General features: G+C 36.7%; 1 protein-coding gene across 7 annotated transcripts in view; it reads left to right on the top strand.

The window, feature by feature from the left end:
* cnksr2b (connector enhancer of kinase suppressor of Ras 2b) overlaps window positions 1-26,512 on the top strand; it is a 51,264-nt gene that overhangs the window by 20,505 nt on the left and 4,247 nt on the right. For 3 of the 7 annotated variants that reach the window (XM_051877285.1, XM_051877291.1, XM_051877290.1), the window contains exons 3-20: window positions 787-989; window positions 5,727-5,832; window positions 8,508-8,549; window positions 9,166-9,285; window positions 11,748-11,807; window positions 11,953-12,021; window positions 13,052-13,198; window positions 15,870-16,003; window positions 17,989-18,179; window positions 18,489-18,578; window positions 19,183-19,391; window positions 19,491-19,542; window positions 20,237-20,412; window positions 20,522-20,595; window positions 21,138-21,209; window positions 21,444-21,511; window positions 22,730-22,833; window positions 23,937-24,459. In XM_051877285.1, coding sequence (XP_051733245.1) covers window positions 787-989; window positions 5,727-5,832; window positions 8,508-8,549; window positions 9,166-9,285; window positions 11,748-11,807; window positions 11,953-12,021; window positions 13,052-13,198; window positions 15,870-16,003; window positions 17,989-18,179; window positions 18,489-18,578; window positions 19,183-19,391; window positions 19,491-19,542; window positions 20,237-20,412; window positions 20,522-20,595; window positions 21,138-21,209; window positions 21,444-21,511; window positions 22,730-22,833; window positions 23,937-24,459 — 2,440 coding nt within the window. Of the gene's footprint in view, window positions 1-786; window positions 990-5,726; window positions 5,833-6,316; window positions 6,901-8,507; window positions 8,550-9,165; window positions 9,286-11,747; window positions 11,808-11,952; window positions 12,022-13,051; window positions 13,199-15,869; window positions 16,004-17,988; window positions 18,180-18,488; window positions 18,579-19,182; window positions 19,392-19,490; window positions 19,543-20,236; window positions 20,413-20,521; window positions 20,596-21,137; window positions 21,210-21,443; window positions 21,512-22,729; window positions 22,834-23,936; window positions 24,460-26,512 lie in introns of those variants that run through there. The other 4 variants (XM_051877289.1, XM_051877288.1, XM_051877287.1 and 1 more) reach the window with 4 other exon arrangements.

The following is a 26,512-nucleotide window of genomic DNA, read 5'->3' as shown; positions in this document are numbered from 1 at the left end:
GATTAATGACTGCTGAATATTCAGCTTTGCCATCACAGAAATAAATTACATTTGAAATTCTAAATTATTTATAAGTTATTTTAAATTGTAACAATAATTCACACTTACTGTTTCTACTGTATTTTTGTTCAAATAAATGCAGTCTTGGTGAACTTCTTTCAAAAGCATTAATAAATCTTATACCGACCCTAAACTTTTGAACGGTAGTGTATGTATATTTATGTATTCATATTTTTTTATAGCAAGGTATTTATTAAGTTTCACTTGAACTTGTTAAGTTTAAGTGAAACTTAATGTTAACTTAATGTTAAGTTTAAGTTATAATGTAGCGTGGGTTGTGTGCCTTTAAGTGACCCTTTTCTCCTTCTCCATTTTCTTTCCTCCATTATTTAAAACCACTTAAACTACTTTTTTCCCAGTGAACTTGGACTGCATCACAGAGTGCCTCTGGCCTTCCCTTTACCTTTTCATTCTCTCCCCCTGTTTCATTTACATTTACATCCATATTTAATTGTTCAACAGATGCTTTTATCCAAAGCAACTTACAAATGTGGAACATCACATGCAATTTGTCACATAAGAGCCAGAATATGCAGGACCACACTGCAGATTTTCTAGAGTAAGCTACAGTATTACAGAAGCTAGAGCAGAAGTGAACATTCTGAAAAGAGAGATCTATTTATAGGACATTCCTTTTTTATCATCATAGTTTAGCCATGCTCACAAAAAGTTTCTTTAGCTCTTTCTTGGAGGTTGTGATGGTCTTACTTTCTGTTTCTTATTCAGAACTATGGACTAGAGACAGAGAACCTGAAGACTCTGACCCATAAGCTGAACGCATCAGCCAAGAACCTGCAGAACTTCATAACGGGCCGGCGGAGGGGCGGTCACTATGATGGCAGAGCCACCCGAAAACTTCCTAATGACTTTCTGACCTCTGTAGTGGACCTCATCGCTGCCGCCAAAAGCCTGCTGGCTTGGTTGGATAGGTTAGTCCTGCAAAGAGGCACAAACACAGCCCACTCCTGCATACAGACACATTTTCAAACATTAGGTCAAGTCACCTTTATTTATATAGTGTTTTTTACAATACAGATTGTTACAAAGTGATAACAGGAAAATTATGCAACAATGTTTGTTTTCGGCTGTACATCAGCTCTAGAAGAAAATAGTGCCATTGTTTAGCTTGAGTCAGTTCAGTGTTGATTTAGTTCTGTTGTAAAAATCATCAGTTAATAATTTAGTGCATTCCATCTATATTCATCTATATAATATTGTTGAATAGTAGGTGTCCCCAACACCCCCAAAAGGCGACAGTGGCAAGGAACCCAAACCCAATCAGGTGACAGAATGGAGAAAAAAACCTTGGGAGAAACCAGGCTCAGTCGGGGGACCAGTTCTCCACTGGCCAACAAACGAACGCTGTAAGATTATGATTCAGGTGGCGTCACAATTCAGAAGTCAGATTGGGATCGGAGCCAATCTCGGAGCATTCAAAATATTTAATCCAGTTCCATCTGGTTGAAGATCGGGTTCATCACTCCGGTATAGAGACCGGTTTTGCTGAGGACAGAGGACAGTGAGAACTGATTTGAAAATAGAAATTGATAATGTGCTATGTGTATGCCAGGTTGAAGAGATGTGTTTCTAGTCTAGATTTAAACTGAATGAGAGTATAGACAGAGTGCTAAGCAGTGCATCTGCATATATAAAAAGTATTTACACACCAGTGTTGTTATTGTTAAAGGGTTAGTTCACCCAAAAATGAAAATTCTGTCATTAATTACTCACCCTCATGTCGTTCCACATCCATAAGACCTTCGTTCATCTTCAGAACACAAATTAAGATATTTTTGAGAAGTCTGAGAGGTTTCTGTCCCTCCGTAGAGATCCAACGCAACTTCCACTCCAAGGTCCAGAAAGGTAGGAAAAAGACATCATTAAAGTACTCCATGTGACTCCAGTGGCTTAAACTCAATTTTATGAAGTGACGCGAGTGCTTTGTATGCACAAAACAACATAATTTACCACTTTACTTACAAAATATTGATCTGCAGCACGCGTTCACAAGAGCTTCAAGACGCATGTGTGTTCTGTTCAGACTCAACACGCATTCCTACCTTTCTGGACCTTGGAGTGGAAGTTGCGTTGGATCTCTATGGAGGGACAGAAACCTATCAGACTTAATCAAAAAGATGTTAATTTGTGTTCCGAAGATGAACGAAGGTCTTACGGATGTGGAACGACACGAGGGTGAGTAATAAATGACAGAAATTTCATTTTTGGGTGAACTAACCCTTTAAGTAAAACTAAAACGATTAAAACTATTTTCATTAAATGAAAATAAAAAGTTAATATTAGATGAAAAATTTAGAAATGTTGCATTGGCAACTTACTGAAATAGAAGAACATTTAAGTTAAAGTACTAAAATTACTAATTAACTGAAATTCAATAATTAAAGCTAAATAGAAATATTTAAAAAAAATAATAATAAAAATGAAAAAAGGGCATAACAGAATTACTTAAACTACTAAAAATAAGAAAATATAGAAATAAAAGCTAACTCAAAATATTAATAATTATAAATAATACTAAAATAACACTGTTAGGCACTTTAGCTGCACTTAAAAATGTATAGATGTTTTGCAAATTAAAGATAGATTTGTTTTGAATTTAAAGACAGCACAAGCACATTTTTGTGCAAATAAAAAAATGTTGAAATTAAGTTAGTTGGGATAAATTGGTTTGCACATGCCACATGATTTGATATTTTTGATGAATTCATACAATTAAAGTGTCCAAAATTTGTCCAAGTACTTTTAGGGCTACTGTATTTATTTACAAGCAAACACAAAGTTCAATCAAAGCAGCCTCAGTAATCCTGCTCTTTTATCTACCATGCGTACGGTCACATGACCGCTCATCTCGGGTAAAAGGCTCCATTGTTTCGAACTCATCAGTGAGGTCATGCGAGAGGCCACAGATGACACGATCATGCTGATTTCCTTATGTAACACCCATGAGCAATCAGCTGACAAACAAAAGATGAGTAAAGAGCTTACGTAAGTCTCTTCTGTTTCGGAGGAGCTGGCCCTGAAAACGGCCAGCGTGTCTGCTAAGCACTTCTGATTATCGCTCAAGTGTGTGCGCATTCTGTGCAAGGTCACGTTTTTGTGAGTTTGCATTAATTCCTTCATCAGCTAAAGCTCTCGTTGGCCACGCCTCCTCGTTAGTGCAGTACGCCAAGTCTCCTGTCTAACCGCTCACACTCATAATTCCTGAGTGCAATTAATCAGCTGCTGCGTCTCCCTAGATTATTCCTGGCCTCCGGGTCTCCCTCATTTATTCTCCCCAGACAGGATGACAGCAGGAGTGTTGTCCTGGGTGATCACATTTCATTTGTTACAGTCTTATTATAAAGTGTAGGATAGGAACCCTGGAGTCAGATATGTGCGCTTAGTGCACTCATTAAGATAAATGATGCCCTTGTGCTTTCTTCTGTAGAGAGGATTTCTGTATTAGGGTTTGTACCATCTAGTCGACTAGTTGATTGGTTCTTCTAGTCAGTGTCTTGGGTCAGTCACACTGCAAGCATTGCGGTTTGAGTTAATTTGGAGTGTTCACATGCACATTTCTTGTGAACCGACCTGGAAGGAATAAAGTTGTTGTCTGAAACTGTAAGCAGGACATGACTGAAACTGACAAAGTTGATCAAGTATATGTGGTTTTTTGTGTTAAAATACTGGTTTTTCTCTAATATATTGAACATTTTGTTATCATTTCTGCTGAAATGAAACTAAAGTAATCTAGCTAGCTTTCAAAGGTTTAATCAAAATTGCAATAATGATTAGTGATGCATCAGTAAGTAGTAAAAATTTACCTTTTATCATTTACTACTTTTCATGTTTTTTTGTTTTTTTTTGAAGAAAACCCAAACATATCTTAAAATATTTTGGGGCACGTACACTACTGTTCAAAAGTTTGGGTTTGTTAAGATTTTCTTGTGCTCACCAAGGCCTCATTTATTTGATCAGTAAAAATTTTCAGCATCATTACTCCAGTCTTCAGTGTCACATGATCCTTCAGAAATAATTCTAATATTCTGCTCAAGAAACATTTCTTATTATTATTAATGTTGGAAAAAAAGTTGTGCGGTTTAATATTTTTGTGGGAGAGGTGGTGCATTTTTTTCAGGATTTTTTGATGAATGGAAAGTTCAAAAGAACAGCATTTATTTGAAATAGAAATCTTCTGTACCATTATTAATATCTTTAACTATTGATCAATTTATTGTGTCTTTGCTAAATAAAAGTATTGAAAAAAACTGACCTTAAAGTCCCCCTGTAGTCAACAGTTTCATCCCTTTAAAACTCATCTTTGATCACAAAAATGACGTATTTAAACGTTTTTTCTTGTGAAAAAATGTCTTCATGCCTTAAAATAGCTTGAATGTAACTCTACACCCTTGCCTCATTTAATATACGCAGATCAATGAATATGCAAATTAGCCCCACCTCCACTCGCTCACACCAGCTCAGAGATCCACTCGGTCAACTTACTGAGGTAAACGCTGCACAATGGTATCGCTCTTTACAACATCGGACACATAATGGTAATTAATATGATAAGCCTTTTGCTTTACTGTTATTAAACAGCTAATAATGTGTTGCTAATGCTACACAAACCCATTCATCATCTCAGAGTCAGACAGCTGCCTTCTAACAATCAGTATCCTTAAAAACGCTTTGAACAACTCAGAACGTCAGTGGAGAAAGGCATATAGTTCATCATAACACCGTAATATACATCATACACCCGCTATATTGCTAAATCTGCACGATTTTATATAATAACAGAAGAATATACCGGTATAACCTGGCTTCTTTCGAGACTCCCCTGCTAGTTCGCTGTTAATGATATGCTAAAGCCTGCCGGCACATTGACGTGATTGGTTACAAGATAGTTTGTGACATCACAGACACCATTGATTTCACAGAAAATACTCAGCAATGGTGTTGACATATGAATTTGCACATTTTGTCTTAAAGCATAGTAAAAATACAACATAGACATATAAACAACATTAAAAACTTAATTTTCACCACAGGGTGTCTTTAACTTTTGAACAGAAGTATGTAAAATGAAAATGAAAATGTTGGCACAGCTAGTAAAAATCTGAACCATTTGCCCGCAGACCAGTTCTTATTGTTTCTTACTGTTGAGCCCTGTCTACTGTAAAATAAATATATACCACATATACTTAATATATTTAGCAAAAAGATACTATATGCTGTAATAATAATATGCTTCTAGCATATTAACAAAATCAGACCAAAATTCAGTTCTCTGTCATTTATTATGGCCATAGAAGGGAACTGCATGGTCTAAATTAAAGACTCTCATGGTGATAGAAAGACACTGATCTTTGCAGTCTGTATGATGGGGCACGTGAGCAGAGCTTCCTCCTGCTTCCCCAAGCCTCTGTGAATTAGTGCATTGGAGTGAAAAATCCTCTCTCTCCTCTCGCTTTCAGTTTTTGTTACTCTTCATCTCCCTCCCTCACCACATGCTCCTTGGTTCACCTCCTTTTAGCTCTCATTCCTCATCATGAATGTCCTGCATTGCCTGAATTAGACACAGTTCGGATTTGGCAGTGCAGCTACAGTGAGGAAGGTTAGACACAAAAAGTGGTTGTGATTAGAAGTGATCTAATGGTTAATGGCAGGTGTTACTTCTTCATCAGGTCTCCATTCGCTGCCGTAGCAGACTACTCCATGACCAGGAATAATGTGATTCAACTGTGTCTGGAGTTGACCACAATAGTTCAGCAGGTATGGACTGAAACACTCAAATTATAACATATCACCTTCATCTTTTTTTTTTTTTTCAGGGACAGTTCACCCGAAAATGAAAAGTTTGTCATTTATTAACTCCCACGTCATTCTAAACCTTTATTATATTCCGTTCAGTAAGTAAACGGAAAGTGGATGGTGATATTTTTACTGTTAAAATGCAAAAGTATCATAAAAATATCATAAAAGTAACAGGTGGTAAACTGTAGAGAAAGTTAATAATAAATAAGCTTTTACAAAATGTATTTTTGCAGCTGCCAAAGTAAACTTGTTAACATATATAATATGTTAATACTATATGTTAACAAGTTTACTTTGGCATATATTTATGCCTTTTATTTAAATGATGACAGAATTTTCTTTTTTTGGGTGAACTGTCCCTTTAAATCCCATATACATGGAATAAAATGCAAATTTAAGAAGTCTCTTTTGACCTATAGTCTATATTCTGTTTCACCCACAGCAGTGTGACGCCGTACTTTAGCACTCTAGGACTAAATCTCTTTTTTGAGGATGCATGGAAAGCAGGGTAAAGTTTCTAGGGCAGAAGGTTCTTTAGAAGGAGGCCATGGACATTTTTTCTCCTTCTCAATTTTCTCTCCTGGATTGAAATAGTGCTGCTCTGGCATGGGCCATTGAGGGTGAGGACAGACTGTCCCAGGTGGAAGAAAAACGATGTGTCCTAGAACATGTATGAAGGCCTGTAGAATTTGCTCTTTATGATCTATAAAGTGAGTCTGTATTTGTGGAAAAATGCCACACTTTGAAGGGCCTTTCACATATTGAAACTTTATATAAAGTTGTCCTCTCTTAATTAAACACTAATGTGTGTTAGCTCAAGCTTTATTTGCTCTCTTTTGAATCAGGCTGTGATGTGTAGGTTGAGTGTTGAAGGAGATTCCCAATATGTTTAAGATTAATCATGAGTGCGGACAGTCCCCGAGCTCCTTCACCCACGGGCTGGAAATCAGACTACCATTAAGCAGAGTGATGGAGAATGGAGGAAATGAGCAGATGAGAGGAGGAAGAGGAAAAGTATTGCACCAGGTTCGGTGTGGGAGGATGACTCATCTCCTCCTCAGCTGTCTGCTCAAGACAGAGAACGCTGCCTTTGGCTATTTCAGATAGGTGCAAGTCTCCGTGTCCTACAAGCAAAGCTCAGCTTCTCATCTGAGACATCCCAAAACTGTGTTTACCCATAGAGCAGAAATGATATAATGTGTTCGTATCACATAACTGGGAAGCATTTTATAACTTTTGTTGATATGTCATTAGCAAATATTATATAATACTTCTGATGATTCACCATTGAAAATATATTAATCAAACTTTCATGACATGAATGCACATTAACTATAAAGCATTATGTAACCATTTAGCATTATATAACACAACAGAAAAAATTGAGTATCTTTGTTTTCCAGTAAAAATATCTAAAAAAGAAAAAAATACTTAAAGGGTTAGTTCACCCAAAAATGAATATTCTGTCATCAATTACTCACCCTCATGTCGTTCCAAACCTGTAAGACCTTCGTTCATCTTCAGAACACAAATTAAGATCTTTTTGATGAAATCTGAGAGCTTTCTGTCCCTCCATAGACAGCTACGCAACTGAAACTTTGACGCTTCAAAACATTCATAAAAAGATCGTAAAACTAATCCATGTGAATTGAGTGGTTTAGTCAAAATTTACATAAGCCTCTTTCACACGCGTTGATCCCAGATAATTGCTGTAAAATTGCCAGAGTGCCTTCTGTGTAAAAGCAAACACGTCCCGGGATTGATTCCGGGATCGATCCCAGGATGAGGACCTAGTAACATTGCCGGGATCAGTCCTGGAACGTACCCTGTGTGAACAAAAGGCAAGATCAGTGCCTTAAGGGGTGTGTTGTAATCATGACCCCGAAGCTAAGATTGTTCGCCATCTTAGTGGAACGGTACGCGATGCGCTAGTTTATGATGCACACGTTTGGTTTCTCGAGAGAAAAATTGCAGATCATAAGCAAACTTAAGATGCTGCGGAGACATTACACCTCCCATCCTGATGTCATGTGTCTCTACGGGATCTTTACGGGATGTGTGTGAACTAACGCACTCTGATGTGCGAGAACCAATGAGGTTCATTCTCGTGTGTTTCACAGCACGAAATCTTACAGGTTTGGAACGACATGAGGGTGATTAATGAATGACAGAATTTTAATTTTTGGCTGAACTAACACTTTAAGAACAAAATTGTATCAGAAGACTTGTTTTTAGAGAATATATGCTGAGTTTTATTTTGTATTCTTTGTCTTTTTAAGCATAAATCGAACAAAATTTAGTGACATTTATGCTTAAAACAAGAACTTTTTGCAGTGCTTAAAAAGTTAATCCATAATTAATATATATTTGTAATAATAAATAGTTTAAAATATTTAAAAATAAGACAAAATAATAAAATATGTATGCATTTTTTGCTTCTCAAGTAATTTTTTCTTGTTTTAAAGTATGCTTAAATTTTTTACTGGAAAAAGTAAAATACTTATAACATTTTTGTATTTGAAATGTATTATGAAGTTTTAATCCCATGTTTAATCTTTCAGTAATGAGACTGTAAGTGTGATGGGATTAGAATGTAATTTGTTAAAATTGCATTTTCTTTTCTTGTGTTTTAGGATGGCACAGTGTATGAGACGGAAAATAAGATATTGCATGTGGTAAGAGTGACATTTATATTCTCACACATCTCTTGATTAATTTACATAAAACTCTTTATCTAGCTCCTCTGTTCAAAAATAGAAATCTGTGTCGAAGTGAGAAAAAAAGAGTGAGAGCATTTGTGAGGTGAGGGAGAGAGAAATAAATTTACATTTGATTCATGGAGTCTAGCCCGTGCTGCAGTGTTAGTCAGGGTACAGCTGGCTCTCTGCTATAAATACCAGGACAGGCCACATTTCATCTGAGAGTGACAGTAAGAGAGAGAGAGGTTGCGTTCACAACACCAGGAACACCTTCACTGATTAGTCACCAGCAGCATATTGAGGGAGAGTCGTGATTGGATGGATCAATTCAAAGAAGGCAGCAAGATCGTAGGGAATTATGCTTATGAGACCATCCTGGTCACATGATTGCATCATAATATAGTGCATCCTGGCGACTCTCAATCTCAGCGCAGATGGTGTTTACGAAGCGGTGCAGTGAATATGCAACAAAATGATCAGCATATTGTAGCCCAGTAGCAGCTTCAGATAGAAGAGCTGTTCTGAGCCTCTCGGTCAGGTTATCCAAAATTATTTGACTTTTCTCACGTTTATCTTTTCTCTCTGTCCTCAGTGTAAGACACTTTCAGGTGTATGTGACCACATCATTTCACTCTCTTCGGACCCCATGGTGTCCCAGGCCGCCCATCTGGAAGTGGTGCAGCTGGACAACATAAGGTCCACAGAGGGACTGGTGGGTATCTGGGTGCCTTGTTTCTCATCTCTTCTCCTCTCCTTATGCACAAACATCAGGAGGCAGTGTTTTAAACAAAGGATTTCACATATATGCTGGGCACTTTTTAACTTTTTTCTTTCAAATCTTTTAAAATAAATATTTAAAAACAGTTTTGAGAAGAAATTTACTAAATTCACAGAATATATACAAAAGTGTGTGTACAGAAGATCAGAATACCTTTAAAATGATGAAAAATAAATAAATAGGACTAATTTAATGCATTAATTCACTACAATTAATTATATATTTAACAGAGTTCAAGCGCTTTAAGGCCTTTAAGCACATGCATAAAAAGGTATTATGTTTTATCTAGCAAGCCTGTAACCATCTAGATTACAGATGGAAATGACCATTTATAGCCAAAACAGGCAACTTACTAAGGAAATATATGTTTTAAAGCTTTTTAACAGTTGTCGAGGTAGAGCCAAAAACCTAGGGCTAGTTTGAGAAAATATGTTTTTGAAATAATCTCTAATATTTAACGAACGATTGTATTGACAGTGGTGGTCCTAGAGGCAAAGTTGCTCAGAATGAGGAATTCTACAATATGACATGAATGCGAAAAATCGCATGATATACAATCCTTTACACATGCAAAAAATGCGAAGGCGATTTCGAAATTCTCACAGGCTTCTAGGGCTGTGGGTCAAACAGGCCCAGTGAGTTTTGTTCCGATTGGAATCCGTTAACCTTGTCTGACAGCTGCTCAAAACGGCGACCTTCTTTTTCAAGATAGGCAAATGTCCATATAGACAATCGCAGCACCTTGGACAAAGACACCGCATGCCAGTTTTCAAGTTAATCCGACTGACTGTTGTGTAACTATAGCCGTTTTTTTAATATCATAGCACCACCAAGTGGCCAGTCGCCATGTCCTTTTTCACGCGACCACAGACTGAGCCCATACATAGGTGTATCGAGTTTGGTGAAATTATCTCATTTGGTTTAAGAGGGATGGTAAGTTTTAGTAAAAGTGACTACGCCCACTTCAACCGTTTTGGCGTCCCTTTAGCGCCACCATCAGGCCGATTGGGGCGAGCATTGGTGACGTTGTAGACGGGGTGGGTACTGCCATCCCTCCAAGTTTTAAGGGCCCTATCATACACCCGGCGCAATGCGGCGGCAGGCTCGGCGCAAGTGTTTTTTGCTAGTTTCAGCCCGACGCAGATATCATTTTCACATCCTGCGCCACGTTGTTTAAATAGCAAATGCATTTGCGCCCATTTGTGTGCCCATGGGCGTGCTGCTCTGAAAACAAGGTGTGTTCAGGCGCATTGTTGGCACTGACTGAAACCTGGTCTAAAGTCAATGGCGCAATATTTCTTTTGTTATTTAAAGAGCGCGTTAGTAATATGCACCTATATGCGGGTGCACAAGGTGCGTACACACAGGGATACGCAGCAGCACACAAACATGCCAAATATTACAAATAAAAGGATTACAATGTAAAAGATTATTATTGTGTGCATAAAGATAAAAATGCTTTGGTGGAATCCGGCTTTTCTCATAGATGGTCTGCTCGCGCATGAGCAGATCCGTTTCCTCGCTAGAGAAGCATTCAGTTTTTCCGCTTGCAAAATGTAAATAGCGAATCCACCATGGCGTGAGTCCAACTGGCTTTTAAAGGCAATGGGAGATGAGACTCTGACTGGTTAATTGCACGTTACGCCCAAAACACACCCATTACTCATTAAGAGAGTAGGGACAACCCTTTTAGACCATGCGCCGGGCGCGGCGACCATTTTTCCTTTCTTTAAACTAGCAAAACTGGATTCGGACACGCCCTAAGCGCACTTGCGCCATGCGCTTTAGACCATGCGCTTAGATCGTTAAAATCGGTCCCTAAGTCTCTATGACTTACTGTTTAGTCTGCCCCATCAGTTTTAGGGGAGAATGCTGATCCTTAAACATTCGAACAATTACAACAGGGTTCCAGCGCTATGTGCTTGAACCTCTAATTATTCAAAACCGAAAATCTTTTTACTTCATGGATGGATGGATGGATGGATGGATAGATAGATAGATAGATAGATAGATAGATAGACTTTTATTTCTCTAAAAATGCTACATAAGTGTAATGCTCACAGGTATGATGGTGATGTGAAAATTTTTAAAGAAAGACTATGAGTAGCAGCATTTGAAACCACATTCACCCCATCAATATTAATGATGGTCTTCTGGTAGTTTGTATGAGCTTCAGGCAGTAATATTTCGACAGTTGCATATAGACACACTTGACACTGTCAGTATCCGCTCAATAAAGCCTGAATAGAGATAGATAAAAATAAACATTTATTAGACTGTGTGTCAGAGGGGATTTGTGCTTGCATGTCATGTCAGCAAGCTACTTTCAATGTTTTCTCAGTGTGAGTCCGATATTGTCAGGCAATGGCTCTAACGTGTTTTTCTCCTTGCCCTAGGGCATGTACATTAAATCAACCTATGATGGCCTACATGTCATCACAGGCACTACAGAGGGAGTGAGTGGTCATTTTCAATATTTCAGTACAATATTTCATCTCATCATGACATGCATGGACAATTGGTTGTACATGTAATCTTCACAACAATTGTGTGTTTTGTAATCCACATGTAATCCAATGGCTTTCTCTCTCCCTCTTCCAGTCGCTAGCTGACCGCTGTAAGAAAATCCATGCTGGTGATGAGGTCATACAGGTCAATCATCAGACAGTGGTGAGCGTTTCTATTGTACACAATCATGTTACACTTTAACTGCTAACATGGCTAGATCATTCCTGTTCATTAATGAAGAAATAATCATTTTTTCTGTGTTTTCATTTTAGTTTCTATAAAAGGATATACTTTAGTATATCAAATATATACTCTCGTCAAGATCAGGCACCTAAACTTTAATTGTAGCCTTATTATTATACAACAGGATGAAAATGAACATGATTGAATAAAAGATGAGCTTAGCTTTTGCTCATATAAAACTGAATATGAAAATCTAAAATTAATATATTATTTATAATAAAACAAGTTTTTGTTTGAAATGTTTTGAGAAAAATTAAGAAAAACTTTTTTTTTTTAAAATTTTCATGTTGTAGTACACTACCGTTAAAGTTTTTTTTTCTTTTTTTTTTTTTAAATATAAATTAATACTTTTATTCAGCAAGGACACATTAAATTGATCAAAAGTGACAGTAAAGACATTTATGTTGCAAAAAACACTATTTCAAATAAATGCTGTTCTTTTCAACTTTCTATTCATCAGAGAATCTTGAAAATTCTTCAGCTTTCATAATAGTAACATTTTTTAATTTTCATAATAATAGGGAAATGTTACTTGAGCAATACATCAGCATATTAAAATGATTTCTGAAGGATCATGTGACACTGATGACTGTAATAATGACTGCTGAAAAGTCAGCTTTGCCATTACAGGAATAAATTACATTTTAAAATATGTTAAAATAAAAATTGTTATTTTAAATTGTAACAATGTTACTGTTTTCACTGTATTTTTGATAACAAATATCAAAAAATAAGAGAGAGTTCTTTCAAAACCCCAAACTTTTGAATGGTAGTGTATAGTTTTCGATCTTGAAAACTTCATGTAATTGTTTAATGATTTAACCAATATGTTAAGACGTATATGACAAGAAGAATGACCCTGTTAACAAGACTACAAAATGCTCCTGTGCTCTGGCATGTTACCTGGTTCTCTTGTGGCGAGGTGAACATGTGTGTTGGACTTGTGTAGGTGGGCTGGCAGCTGAAGAACCTGGTAAACTCTTTACGTAGCAATCCTGCGGGTGTGACCCTCACGCTGAAGAAACGACCTCAGAGCACTCTCACGTCAGCCCCAGCCTTACTCAAGAACATGAGATGGAAGCCCCTCGCCCTGCAGGTACTGATGGGATGTGTGCGGTATGAGGATTAAGTGGTGTGTGTGAATTGATGATATGCCATGGCGTAGTCCCCCAATCTGTGCATGTTCTTTTTTTAGCAGCATTAAGAGCACTCTTCCCCTCCCTTAGGGCTTTGACCAACTAGATTGCATGGCAAATCTTCACTCCACTCTTCCCCCACCCACTAACCTTCCTTTTTTCTCTTTCATCTTTTTACCTCTAATCTGGTGCTTATCCCTCTTTCTCCAATCTCCTCTCCAGCTTCACCGAAGCCCCTGTGCATCAGGAAGCTTTACTGTGGCCTGAGAGGAAAATGTGGAATGTCATTTTAGACGCTTGACTGTGCAGTATATAAATTGCATGCATTTATATTTTCTTTGCTATTTCTATTGCACAGCTGATAGTTAACAAGACACGCTGATTGTCATGACAACAGCAAAGTTGAAGACACTGAGATGGCATTTTATTTACACAGAACCAAAGCCACATCAAAGTGCACAAAGTGTTTTGTGTTTTAAATACTTAAAAGCAGGACTAAAAGATGGCCGTAGCTATTTTTTTCAAATGTCTTCATCCACATAGACACACAGGTCAGGAGCCTTATTCTGCAATTAGGATGAGTGTTTGATATCTAGTAAAATTATTTATTATTTTTGTTGACTTTTAAAGGGTTAGTTAAGTACTAATTAAGTACTCACCCTCATGTCGTTCCAAACCCGCAAGAAATTCATTCTTCTTCGAAACACGGAAGCTTTGCACTGTGTTCACTACTGCCTAGGAGAATGACAGGGAAGATGAAAAATTGTTAAATAAAGTTATTTTTGTTTTGTTTTTGCGCACAAAAAGTATTCTCGTTGCTTCATAACATTAAGGTTGAACCACTGTAGTCACGTTGACTATTTTAACAATGTTTTTACTACTTTTCTGGACCTTGAATGTGGTAATTACGTTGCTTTCTATGGGAGATAAAAAACCTCTCTGATTTCATCAAAAATATCTTAATTTGTGTTCCGAAGATGAACAAAGGTCTTACGGGTGTGGAACGACATGAGGGTGAGTACTTAAAGGTGCTCTATTTACGTTTTTGACTGTACTAAAGCATAAAAATACCATAATATGTTTGCAGATATTTATTAAACATGCTGAGTTCACATACTCGTTTCTCTGAAAACCATTGCTACAGCCAGTTATTTTACTTTGAAAAGTGCGTTCCGTGTCGGAATGTCTGGTTTTGTTTTGGTCTGTGCAAGACCGCACGTTGCCAATTTACCCAATAGTATTTCGCCACCCCGGGTTGCCAGTTGGCGGAAAACACATACAGCGAATTGCAGCCATGGAAGCCAGCGAACAAAGTGGGTCAGAGATCGCAGATTCTACTCGACCTAAAAAGCCTCAGCATCCATCTAAAAGTCTCTATGAACGGGAGCATATTAAAACGTGATATCAACTCATAATAAATCAATAAATCAACTAATTATCTTACAGTGTGTAAGTCTCCTCGCCTTCCAATGTCAATTGAGCTCGCTTCTGTTGCATATCCTCAAACTGGCAACCCGCCAGAGTGTCTAGTCTGAGGAGGAGGGGGCGGGGCGGGGCAAACAATATTTTGAATTTGGACTGCAGTACCCATTTCAACCACTAGCTGTCATTCTTACATAAAGCACCTTTAATGACAGAAATTTCGTTTTTGGGTGAACTAACCCTTTCATTTTAGTTCATTTCCTTTAGTAATTGTAATTTATTTTGTGTTAATTATATTTCAGTGTTGAAAATGTTGTTAAATCAGTAGTCTTTGTATGATAAGCCTTGAGATTCTCATAAGACAAAAAAAATATCACTTTTTTGTCATTTAATAACTATCCATTAAGCACTCATACACTGCAGAGATGCTGCAGTAACAAATGTACAACCTGGAAAGCTTTACATTCTATTTTAGGCATCATAATTGTACACAGAAATCTGATAAAGGGATTGGATTCAAATACATTTAAATATTTGTCACGAAAACATTGAAAAGACATCTTAGTGGTGTACACCAAAAGTTTGGGGTCAGTAAGATAAAAAAAAAAAAGTAATTAATACTTTTTTCAGTAAGGATGCATTAAACTGATCAAAAGTGACAGTAAAGACATTTGTAATGTTACAGAAGATTTGTGTTTCAAATAAATGCTGTTCTTTTAAACTTTCTATTCAAAGTATCCTGAAAAAAATGTATCACAGTTTCCAAAAAATATTAGGCAGCACAACTGTTTTTAACATTCATAATAATAAGAAATGTTTCTTAAAAGATGATTTCTGATGGATAATGTGACACTGAATAAATTACATTTTAAAATGTATTACAATAGGAAACAATTATTTTAAAATTTTAATCATATTTAATAATATAGTTGTTTTGATCAAATAAATGCAGCCTTGGTGAGCATAAGAGATTTCTTTTAAAAACATTATAAAATCTTTCCAACCCCAAACTTTTGAACGGTATTGTACATGTGAACGAAGAGGACATTTATACACTTATTTATGATGTGTTTCTTTACCCGCAATGAAATAACAAGCACTCCTTATCAACAAGTAAAATTCTGAAAATGGCCTGTGTCAAAAGTACATTTGAACAACTTTCCTAAGGGATGTTGGAAATGTTAAAGCTAACTGTACCACTGTTTTTAGCCCATCATCCCCCCCAGCCCCAGCAGCAGTGTGGCCACACCATCCAGCACCCTCAGCACCCCATCCAGACGGGACAGCTGCGCTCTACAGGACCTCTACATCCCCCCTCCCCCAGACGAGCCCTACACGCCCAGGTACAGTATTACAGACAAACACACACAGACAGAAATGAACAAAAGAACACACTAGTACACTGATGCACTCTGTATAAATAAATATGTATAAATATGTATGAAACACCTCAAACCATATGCACTTTTGGAGGAGAGTACAAAAGTTTAGGGATGGTAAGGTTTTATGTTTTTGAAAGACATCTCTCATGCTCACCAAGGCTGCATTAATTTGATTTAAAAAAATACAGTAAAAAAATAAATATTGTGAAATACTATAATTTTAAAGAACTGTTATTTTAATATGTACTTTTTTCCTGTGATGCAAAGCTGAATTTCCAGCCTTCAGTGTCACATGATTCTTCAGAAAACATTCTAATATGCTGATTTGCTGCTCAAGAAACATTTCTTATTATCAATGTTGAATGACAGCTTGATGTTTTTGTGGAAACTGTAATACGTGTTACTTTGATGAGTAACAAGTTCAAAAGAATAGCAATTATTTGACATGGAAATCTTTTATAACATTTTAAATGTCTTTATGAACACTGTATTTCATCCTTGCTTAGAGGTGCAATATGTAATATTTTTGCAGTAAAATATCCAAAAACCACTAGGCCAGTGTTATATATTTTGTTCACTTGAGTACTTACAATATCCCAAATGTTTCCAATTATTTGTAAATCGTGAGAAAATTTCTATTTTAACCAAGGCTCTGGGACGTGTGAGGAGTCGCCTGTCAATTGCGTCATACCCGCGTTACCCTCGGTTTGCCTCTGTTACGGTGGTGGTTGCAGCAGAGATGAAGCAATATCAGACTTCTACAAAACCGGGATATTTATTAAACAAAGGATGAGAACATCAACCAAACACACATAGCAAACAATAGAAAAGACAAGGAGTGCAGGGAAGTGAGTCCAATATAAAGGGAGTGCTGATGATGAATTCCAGGTGCAAGTAATCCGTGATGATGGGGAGATGACGAGGAAGTGAGTGCAGGTGTGGAAACAGGGAGGATCATGGGATATGGAGTTCAGAACAGGAGGGAACTGTGACAGCCTCAGTTTCCGGTTTTATTTTGTAGAAACCATGGAAACACCAAAGACGCTTTAATATATTACACTTTTTAATAGACAAGGCAACAACTGTTTTGATATATTTATAGACAGAAAACTAATTGTTGTTATATAGCTCAACACGTTTAGTCTTATTGTTTAAATCTAATTTTCTTGAATTTTTTGCGAGTACCATGCTTTACCATGCATAAGAGAAAAACACTATTTTGTCAAGTAGCTAACATAGCATAATCAGATGCAGCTTTATTTTTAGTAACAGTAATACAGAATTTTCTCCATCATACAATATGTTTTAAAATGAATTGCATGCCATTTATCAACACAACCCATCCAGTATTTAATATGATATTCAAAATCGATCTAGCTTACTGCAGTGTGTCTCAAACAAGTGTCTCACAGCAGTCACCGAGCGAACGCTCAGAGTTATAACATCATTTTCAACACTCTCAAATGTATCTAATATGATAAACAGAGCTGTGTTACCTCATACCTCATACATGACCGGAAAAGCGGAAGCAGCGCCGGCGACTGTGGCATAATAAAAGTTCAGCTGCTCGTGAGGCGTGTGTTGCGCAATCGCTCCAGCGGCCTCATTCAGCTCCCACAACACTCGGTCCTGCTCTGCTTCATACTACAGTAACGTTAATAATCTCATCCATAAACATGATTTCTTCCCGAGTCCTATTCCTGTTCTTTTGCACCGTCCGTTGAGGTGGAGACCACATGTCCCAAGATTCACGCTCAAACTTGGCGTCATCAAGCTACGCCTTTGTTTTGAATAGGCCTCTAGTGGACAAAATTTTCACATATTGCACCTTTAATAGAACTATTAATTTCTTGAAAAAAAATCTTACTGTGCGAAAGCTCAAAATCTAGTTCATATTTAAGATCTGTGCGATAGAAGACTATACAAGATTTTTCTTACCATTGCAGAGATGACATGGGGAATCTGACCAGCAATTGTCAGCAGGCCGCTAAAGGTTCTGATTCACCCAATTCCTTCTTGGATCAGGAGTGCCGGAGGCGATTCCCCCTGTTGGATGAGGATGCGGTCCTGTACTGTTATGAGTATGATCAGAGTCAGGGCCCTCCACCCGTACGGAGGGACAGCACTCCCACATATGGTACATGTTTTCACTTACATGATGATCTTTACAGGCTGGCTTCAGTTTCAGGAGAGGTTGTCTTTTACTACTGGTCTCTTTTTAAGTCAGATTCAAGTTTGTGGTCTTGCCAGGGTGGCGAGGGATCAGTCAGTCAGAAGGGATGTTTTTATATCTGCAACACAGTATATATACAGAAGTATATTACATTAAAGTGGCCATAAATCATTGGAATAAACATAACAGTTGAGGTTTATTTTATTTTCTACTCCTGGCTCAATATGTGTATTGTGCAGTAATGTTTTATTTGATTTTGTGCTTGTGTACTAGGACGGCTGAGGCCTATTTCCATGCCTGTAGAATATAACTGGGTTGGAGACTATGAAGATCCAGCCAAGCTGAAGAAAGAGATCAGAAGAGGTGTGTGTTTGTGTGTGTGGGTGAGCGTTAAGGGGGATGTTTTTTTGGTTTTTTTAACTCTTTTACTTAGGTTATACTAAATCGATGATTTCATCACTTTAGCCCTGACCTCTCCTTTTGCGCATTTTAAAATCTCCATCCATTCCCTTCAGATTGGCCTGAGCCCCGTCTCCCCTATATTTAACTCATTTGTTTTGGGATCCATCTGCCAGTATCTTGCTGGCTCTTTGTTTGAGATTTTGGGATTTTTTGGTTTTGCATTGCCATGGTAACTCCAACATAGAGGTCTTGCCAAGATGCTGGCTTCTCATTGGTTGAGGCCAGGCTCTGTTGCTGAAGGAGTAGGAGCAGAGAGAATGCTTTCTTTAGTCAAGCTTGCAGAATTTATATCAAATTTGTACGTGTGCAACACAGCATCTTTCAGCCCTTTTATTTGATCATGAGACCTCTGAATAATTTGATTTCAACTCTAACAATTAAGGCAGAATCAAAACTGGTCTATTAAATTTTTAAAAACAGACCTTGCATTGAAAATGTTCTTTGTCCCATTTCATTTTCGTAATCAGTTTACTGTAGTTTTATAATCCCATACATTTATTAACAGAAAACTCCCTGCTGCGATATGTGAGTGAGGACAAGGCAGGGACAGAGGAGTACCACACAGGACGTCGCAGCAGTAGTAGGCGTAGTAGAAGAAGGAATGAGAAAGGTGGAAGCCCCGCCCACTATGCTCTAGTCCCCGCCCTCCAGATGGACATGCTGCAGCATGACTCGTTGGTCACACCCACATCTGAAACCTCTTCTGTCTATCTTGTGAGTGGAGAAAAGACAACTTAATGTATGAGTCCTGTAAGATGAAGGGACACAGCATAAAGTGATTTAAATCTCTTATATTTATTTACTATCTTTCAGACATTTGATCGATCATCCATGCTCTCCCGGTCAAAGAAAGTTAAGTTAAGAGGTGAGATGTCAAATGTTAAATTCTGCTAGCGCTAAAACCATGTCATGTAGTTATATTTTAATAATTTTAATTTTAATCAGACAAAAATATTTTTTTGTCTTGTTTTCCCAGAAAAATTAATCATTCTTCAGATTTTGTGTACAGTAGGTTTAGCTTTCAGAGAATCTCGAGAAATGTAAAAGAGTTGGGGTAGGAAAAATAAACAATTCAAGATATATTTTTAAATAATTCAAATAATTATTAAATTATTAAAAATATTTTAAAATGATTAACAATTAAAATTATATATGAAATGACAATAATTTGAATAATTTTGTTACAAAATATTATTTTATTTTTTTATAATAAACTATTTTAATAATTTAATAATACAATATGCTGTGTAAAAATGTATCCATTTTAAGTAATTTAAAGTAAATTTTGTTGTTTCAAGGATGTTTGGATAATTTTACTGGAAAATGGAAAAAAAAAATACTGATTAAAAAAAGGATTTTTCCACTGCAGTTATTTTTTTCTACACACATTCATCACATACTCTCACTCTGAATAATTATGTCAAGACATTTCTCTACCATTATATGGAAGTACATCAAAAAATGTCACTGTTTTGATTCTATTCCTGCCAGTCCTTTCATTTATAATGCCCACATTGACATCTCTGCTCTCACTCTCTCTCTCTCTTTGTCCTTCTCAGCTGGATCCCTGCCCTCTATTAGTAAGCGGCGAATCTCCTGCAGAGACTTGGGTCAGGGTGACTGTGAGGGATGGCTCTGGAAGAAGAAGGATGCAAAGAGTTACTTCTCTCAGAAATGGAAGAAGTACTGGGTTGTGCTGAAAGATGCCTGCCTGTACTGGTACACCAATGAAGAGGTGAGGGCATAAGGCAGGCCATTCATCTGCATGATTGTCAGCACAAAATGGCCCATTAGTCTTTTTACATAAACAGTTTTTCATTTCACTGTTCTCTGTTCTTTCTCAGGATGAGAAGGCAGAGGGCTTTGTCAGTTTGCCTGAGTTCAACATTGATCAAGCCAACGAATGTCGCAAAAAGTTGTGAGTGGGATTATAAACTAGAGCTGAAAAAACAACCATTTAATTTAGTATGCATGCGACTACAGTTTATCCTACAATAGCGGCATTGAATGTTGTTATAAATATAACATAATATAAAAATTATAAATATATAATTATAAAATTAAACTATACTTTACTTTTTGAATATATCTTTGGTGTGATGCTGAACCCTTATGTCTGTATTTAATATATTCCAATAAGGGTTTATATTTCATAAAATGTAAATTGATGTCAGCAACATCACATTTTATAATGTAGTTTGTTTTGATGTAACATAATGGCTTAATAATGTAAAATTGTGGTAATATGGTCTCTTGAAAATATGAATATTGAAATAATGGCTAGATACCATGTTAGAATTGATATTATTGGAATCTGCCTTAAATTTTCTAATATGTGCACCCCTAACAGCAGTTTATCAAGTATTTACCAAATCAAACCGAAATCATGAGAAACTTGAATCATTACACCCCTTTCGGAAAGGCCAGCATGTTTTGATTGTGTCTATATCTTGTTTTTAGTGCTTTTAAGGCTTGCCATCCTAAAATCAAGAGTTTCTATTTTGCTGCGGACAACTTGGATGATATGAATAGGTAAGATGAAAAGAAACATTCCACATGCCTATAAGAAACAAAAAGACTCATAATGTAATCTGAAACATTGTCAGTTCCTCACGAATTCTCTTGCACAGACTCCCGAATCTCATTTAATGTTCCCTATGCTGATCAAAGCTACTAATTTTAGTGACATCCCAAAAGACTCTTTCAGCTCTGCATTTCAGCAGTGCTCCCCAGGTAACTTTTATTTTCTGTTATGTTTGCTCACAGGTGGCTCAGTCGGCTGAACATGGCGGCAACAGCTCACACGGAGCAGAAAAGGATCCGACAGGATCATGGTGAGAAGATGCCTTCATGCTCCACTAAGCCTGTCGGATCAATTATTCTCCAACTCTGACTTTGTGTGGTCTGGTCTGCAAGTACTATAAATATATGCATATGAAGTACAACATGTTGGATGCATGTATAGGACATTTAAGTTCAAATGAAGGAAGTCATTTTTAATAATTCGTCACAATAATTTTTTTAAATCATTATTAGAACGTTCTTTCCCATCATTTCATGAATAAATGCTACAATGACTAGAAAATGTACACAAACACCTTTTGAAGTCCCCTACAGTCAATAATTTTATCACTTAAAACTCATCTTTGATAATCAAAATTACATATTTTTCCTGTGAAAATAAATTATTCATGCCTTAAAATAGCTTGAATGTAACTCTTTAGTATGCATGTAATATGCAAATTAGTCCCGTCCCCTCTCACTCACACAAGCTGATCCACTCTGTCAGCTGTAGTAAATGCTACACATGAAGGACAAGTGTAAATATTGGTTTAATTCAGACATATGCGTGAACCAGTAACTGATTCAGAAGAAGATGAAGAGCAAATTATACAGGGTCATTTACAAGTTGGTAAATCGGTAATGCTTTTTAAGAGTTGCTCTCTACGTCGGACACATTACAGTAATTAATATGATTAGCCTTTGGCTTGACTATGTTATCAAACACCTAATAATGTGTTGCTAATGTTACTCAAACCATGTTCCCTTTTCGCCATCGCAGAGTCAGACAGCTGCCTTCTAAAAAAAAATCAGCATCCTTAGAAATGCTTTGAACATCAGTGGAGAAAGGCATATAGTTTATCATAATATACATCATTTACATAATATACATCATTTACATAATCCACCCGCTATATTTCTATGTATACCTGATTTTTCCTGTCCCTTCTTAAAGGTGTTTTCGTGCTCACTGTGTAAAAATGCCCACAGAGCATGATAGGAATGATAGGAAATGCCCCGCCCCGCATGTTGACGGGATTGTTTACTTGTTTGTGATGGTAGGGAACGGGCGGTTTCAAACCAACCTTTTGAGACTGTCTTTGGTAAACTGCAGTTTTAAGGAGAAAATACTCAGCAATGGTGTTGATTGATGAATTTGCACATGGTTTGTCTTAAAGTATATTAAAAACACCACATAGACTTCAAATTTCTGGACTGCAAATTCTTGGACTGCTTGTGTGTTTAATGGATATTTGCTGTCATTTCCTCAGACTACTGGAGTGAGAGTGACCATGAGGATGCTGATCACATGCCCTCAACACCTAAACAGGACAGTCCTCCACCTCCGTATGACACTTACCCGCACCCTACCTCAGTAAGTCATGTCTTTCTTTCTTTTTTTTCGCTTGGGTTCCTGTGTTCCTTGTGTGCGAATTCTTGCTGACATGTAATTGCATTATGGGCCAATAACACGTTACTCATGTCGTATCGAACTCTCCGAGACCTCCTCGCTCCAGGCAAGATCGTGTAATTCCGCTCCTCACATACACTACCTTTCAAAATCTTGGGGTCAGTAAGATTTTTTCAGCTGTTTTCAATATGTATAAAATGTACATTAGTCCTGTGATGGCAAAGCTGAATTTTCACATTCTTCAGTGTCACATGATCCTTCAGAAATCATTCTAATATGCTGATTTGATGCTCAAGAAACATTTATTATTATCATCAATATTGAAAACAGTTGTGTTGCTTATTACTTTTGTGGAAACCGTGATATATATATTTTTTCAGGATTCTTTAAGGAATAGAAAGTTCAAAACCACAGCATTTATTTGAAATATAAATCTTTTGTAACATTATAAATGTCTTTACCGTCAGTTTTGATTAATTCAATGCATCCTTGCTGAATAAAAGTATTAATTTCTTTTAAAAAAACAAACCTTGAACAGTAGTGTACTCCATATAAATAAAACTAAGACTGAAGTAAACAAATGAGGTGAAGCAATGCAGAAAGACATGGTGGGACAAGAGAAGGGCAGAGAGAGAGGGAGAGCAGGATGAAGAATGAGGTGTGAAGGGGTGGAGAGAAGGACACATTAATTATTTAGACTCCGGGGATGATTGTGGCCACTGTAAATTCATAGTCAAAGGGCACTTTTTTAAGGAGGTCCTCTGGCTCCAGCCCTCCGTAATCTTAATGAAGGAGACGCAAATGGGTCCCATAATCCTAAGCAGGAGAATTGTGTGTGTGTGTGTTGCTGTCTCAGACGGTTCCATCCAGGCAGAGCATAACTAAGGGTGACAGCGGAGCGCTTGTAAAAGACGACAGCAGGGAAAATGGAAAACAGGGATATAAATGCCCCTGTTGTTATAGTTGTCCTTCGTTTTGGATTAATGCGTCTTGTTGCACCAACCTCTAAGCTGTAAAATATACCAACTAAAAGGTCCTTGCATATTATCTAACTCTCTGTGTTACAGGCGAGTCCATTCCAGGAGTCCCAACACATCCGCCCACCCTCCACGGAGACCATCCAGTCCCGCTCCCCCCTCTCCGAGACACAGGGGGGCAGCGTGAGCAGCGCTAGCTCCCCGGGCCGAAAGTCTGCCAGCCAGCGGCGTTCGTGGCAGGACCTCATCGAGACTCCCCTCACCAGCTCCGGCCTCCATTTCCTGCAGACTCTGCCATTAGACGACTCCGTGTTCGTCGATCCCAGCCGAACCGTGCCCATCGAGCTCCGCCGCCAGTCTACGCTCCCCGCCCAGCACGGGCTGCCTCCAGAACACTACGTCCCGCCCACTACGCCCACTCAACCCAGTCAAAAGCCCATCACAGCTGTAGGAAGAGGAGAAGGAGTAGAAGGAAGTGGAGTAGGAAGCAAGCACCGCAGTTTCACTTTGCCCCGTGACAGTGGTCTTCATGCCATCCTGGCTGCCAGCAGTGCAGCTGAACATGCAGATGCACAGCGCTACCACCTGGGCCGGGCCCATGCCAGAGACACAGGTCAGGAACCCGAGAGACGGTTGTGTTCCTAACTTGCCTTTGCCTACATATGCAGAGGGAAGTTGGTAGGTGAGTTAGCATGTGTAGGCAAAGGCAAGTGAGTAGTTACTGGATGTTTGCCCATGTCATATTATGTGCATAATAAGGTGTGCCTGTTTGTCAGTATTATTGATTTCCTTTGAGTTTCATACATATTTTAACAGAGGTCAACTGATATGCATTGTAAATACATTTTATTGATATAATAATAATAATTATAATTATTATTATTATATTCACTATATATATATATATATATATAGTTGTTATAATTATGTAAATTTATATTTATTCATATTAATAATAATAATAACCATGATATTGTTTTAATAGCAATCAACAAATGAATATTTGAATAAATGTCATGAATATTTTAATAATCATGATATTATTATAACGATTATAAATAATTTATAATTTATAGATCATATTCATTTATCCAATATTGATATATTCATTATATATATATATATATATATATATATATATATATATATATATATTGTTGTTATAATTATTATGTGAATATTCATAATATTTATTCAGATTAATAATAATAATAACCATGATGTTGTTGATTTTTCCTTGAGTTTTATACGTTTTAATAGCAATCAACAAATGAATATTTGAATAAATGTCATGAATATTTTAATAATCATGATATTATTATAACGATTTTAAATTATTTATAATTTATAGATCATATTGATTTATCCAATATTGATTATTTTTGTACATTTTAGTACATCCTATTGATATAATAATTATAATATTTTTAATAATAATAATAATTATTATTATATTCATTATTTATATATATATATATATATATATATATATATATATATGTTATAATTATTATGTAAATATTCATATTTATTCATGAATGAATTCATATTTATTCATATGAATATGATCTATAAATGTATAATTTATAGATCATATTCATGTATCCAATATTGATTATTTTTGTTTAACATATATGCAGAATTGATTTTAATTGTTTTAGTTGTTCTGCTTAATATTCAGAATATTTTATGAATAGTAATAATAATCATAATATATGTTTATATTTAAATAATATATTATTATTATTATTATTATTATTATTTCATATCATAGTATTATTATGTTTGACATTATATTTATGCAAATGTTTTTGTGTGTGTGTGTGTGAAATTATTTTCATCTTTTATCAATTACTTATAATAATTTACTTTATCTGTAAATGCTATTTTGGATTGTTATTTAGTTGAAAGGTGTAAATGTTGGTGAAAAATATGATTCATCTGTGTAACAAATTTTGGGTAGCACTTTATTTTTACAGTCCTGTTCCCCATGTACATACTATGTACTTATAATAGTAATTGCAATAACTGGATAATAACTAGGTACTAACCGTGAACCTACACCTAAAAACCTAACCTTAACCCATGTAGTTACCCAGTACCCAGTACCATTTACTAGAAGGCATTAAGAATCACAATCCTGCTCTTCTGTAGTTTTGAGAATGGCTTGATAGCAAGCTGACAATAACCGTATTCACAATTACATTGTTGTTTTATTTAGCAGGTATCATGACTGAATGATTTTTTTTGCAAAATATCATTGAGAGGATGCTTCGTTTTGCTTCGACGCTCTAGTTATTTGTATTGTAGCCTGTAATGATAAACATATTGCTGCTTGATTCAGATGCACCGTAGCTGCAAATCTCAGCTGAATACACATCTCCCTTAAGACCTCCAGTAGCCTCATATTAGGTGCAGTCCTACTAATCCAACATGACAGCTCTCATCCCTGTCTATCCTTTTTCATCCCTCCTTTCTGTTCCACACATTCACCGTTCCTCAGAACTATACTGTGCCTCAAAGCACATGAGGAGGAGTCCCTTCAGTCCGTGTTAATGTCTTCTCAGGATGGAAGCAGAGGAATATGGCTTCAGGGCCATTTGCTCTCTCTTTCTTCCACCCTGAGATCCCTGATAGTCACTCTGAAGTGTATAACAGCTAATATG

Source organism: Ctenopharyngodon idella, chromosome 21, assembly GCF_019924925.1.
Source record: "Ctenopharyngodon idella isolate HZGC_01 chromosome 21, HZGC01, whole genome shotgun sequence".
Taxonomy (NCBI): domain Eukaryota; kingdom Metazoa; phylum Chordata; class Actinopteri; order Cypriniformes; family Xenocyprididae; genus Ctenopharyngodon; species Ctenopharyngodon idella.
The sequence above is the reverse complement of the archived record's forward strand: the minus strand, read 5'-3'. Positions and strand labels throughout refer to the sequence as shown.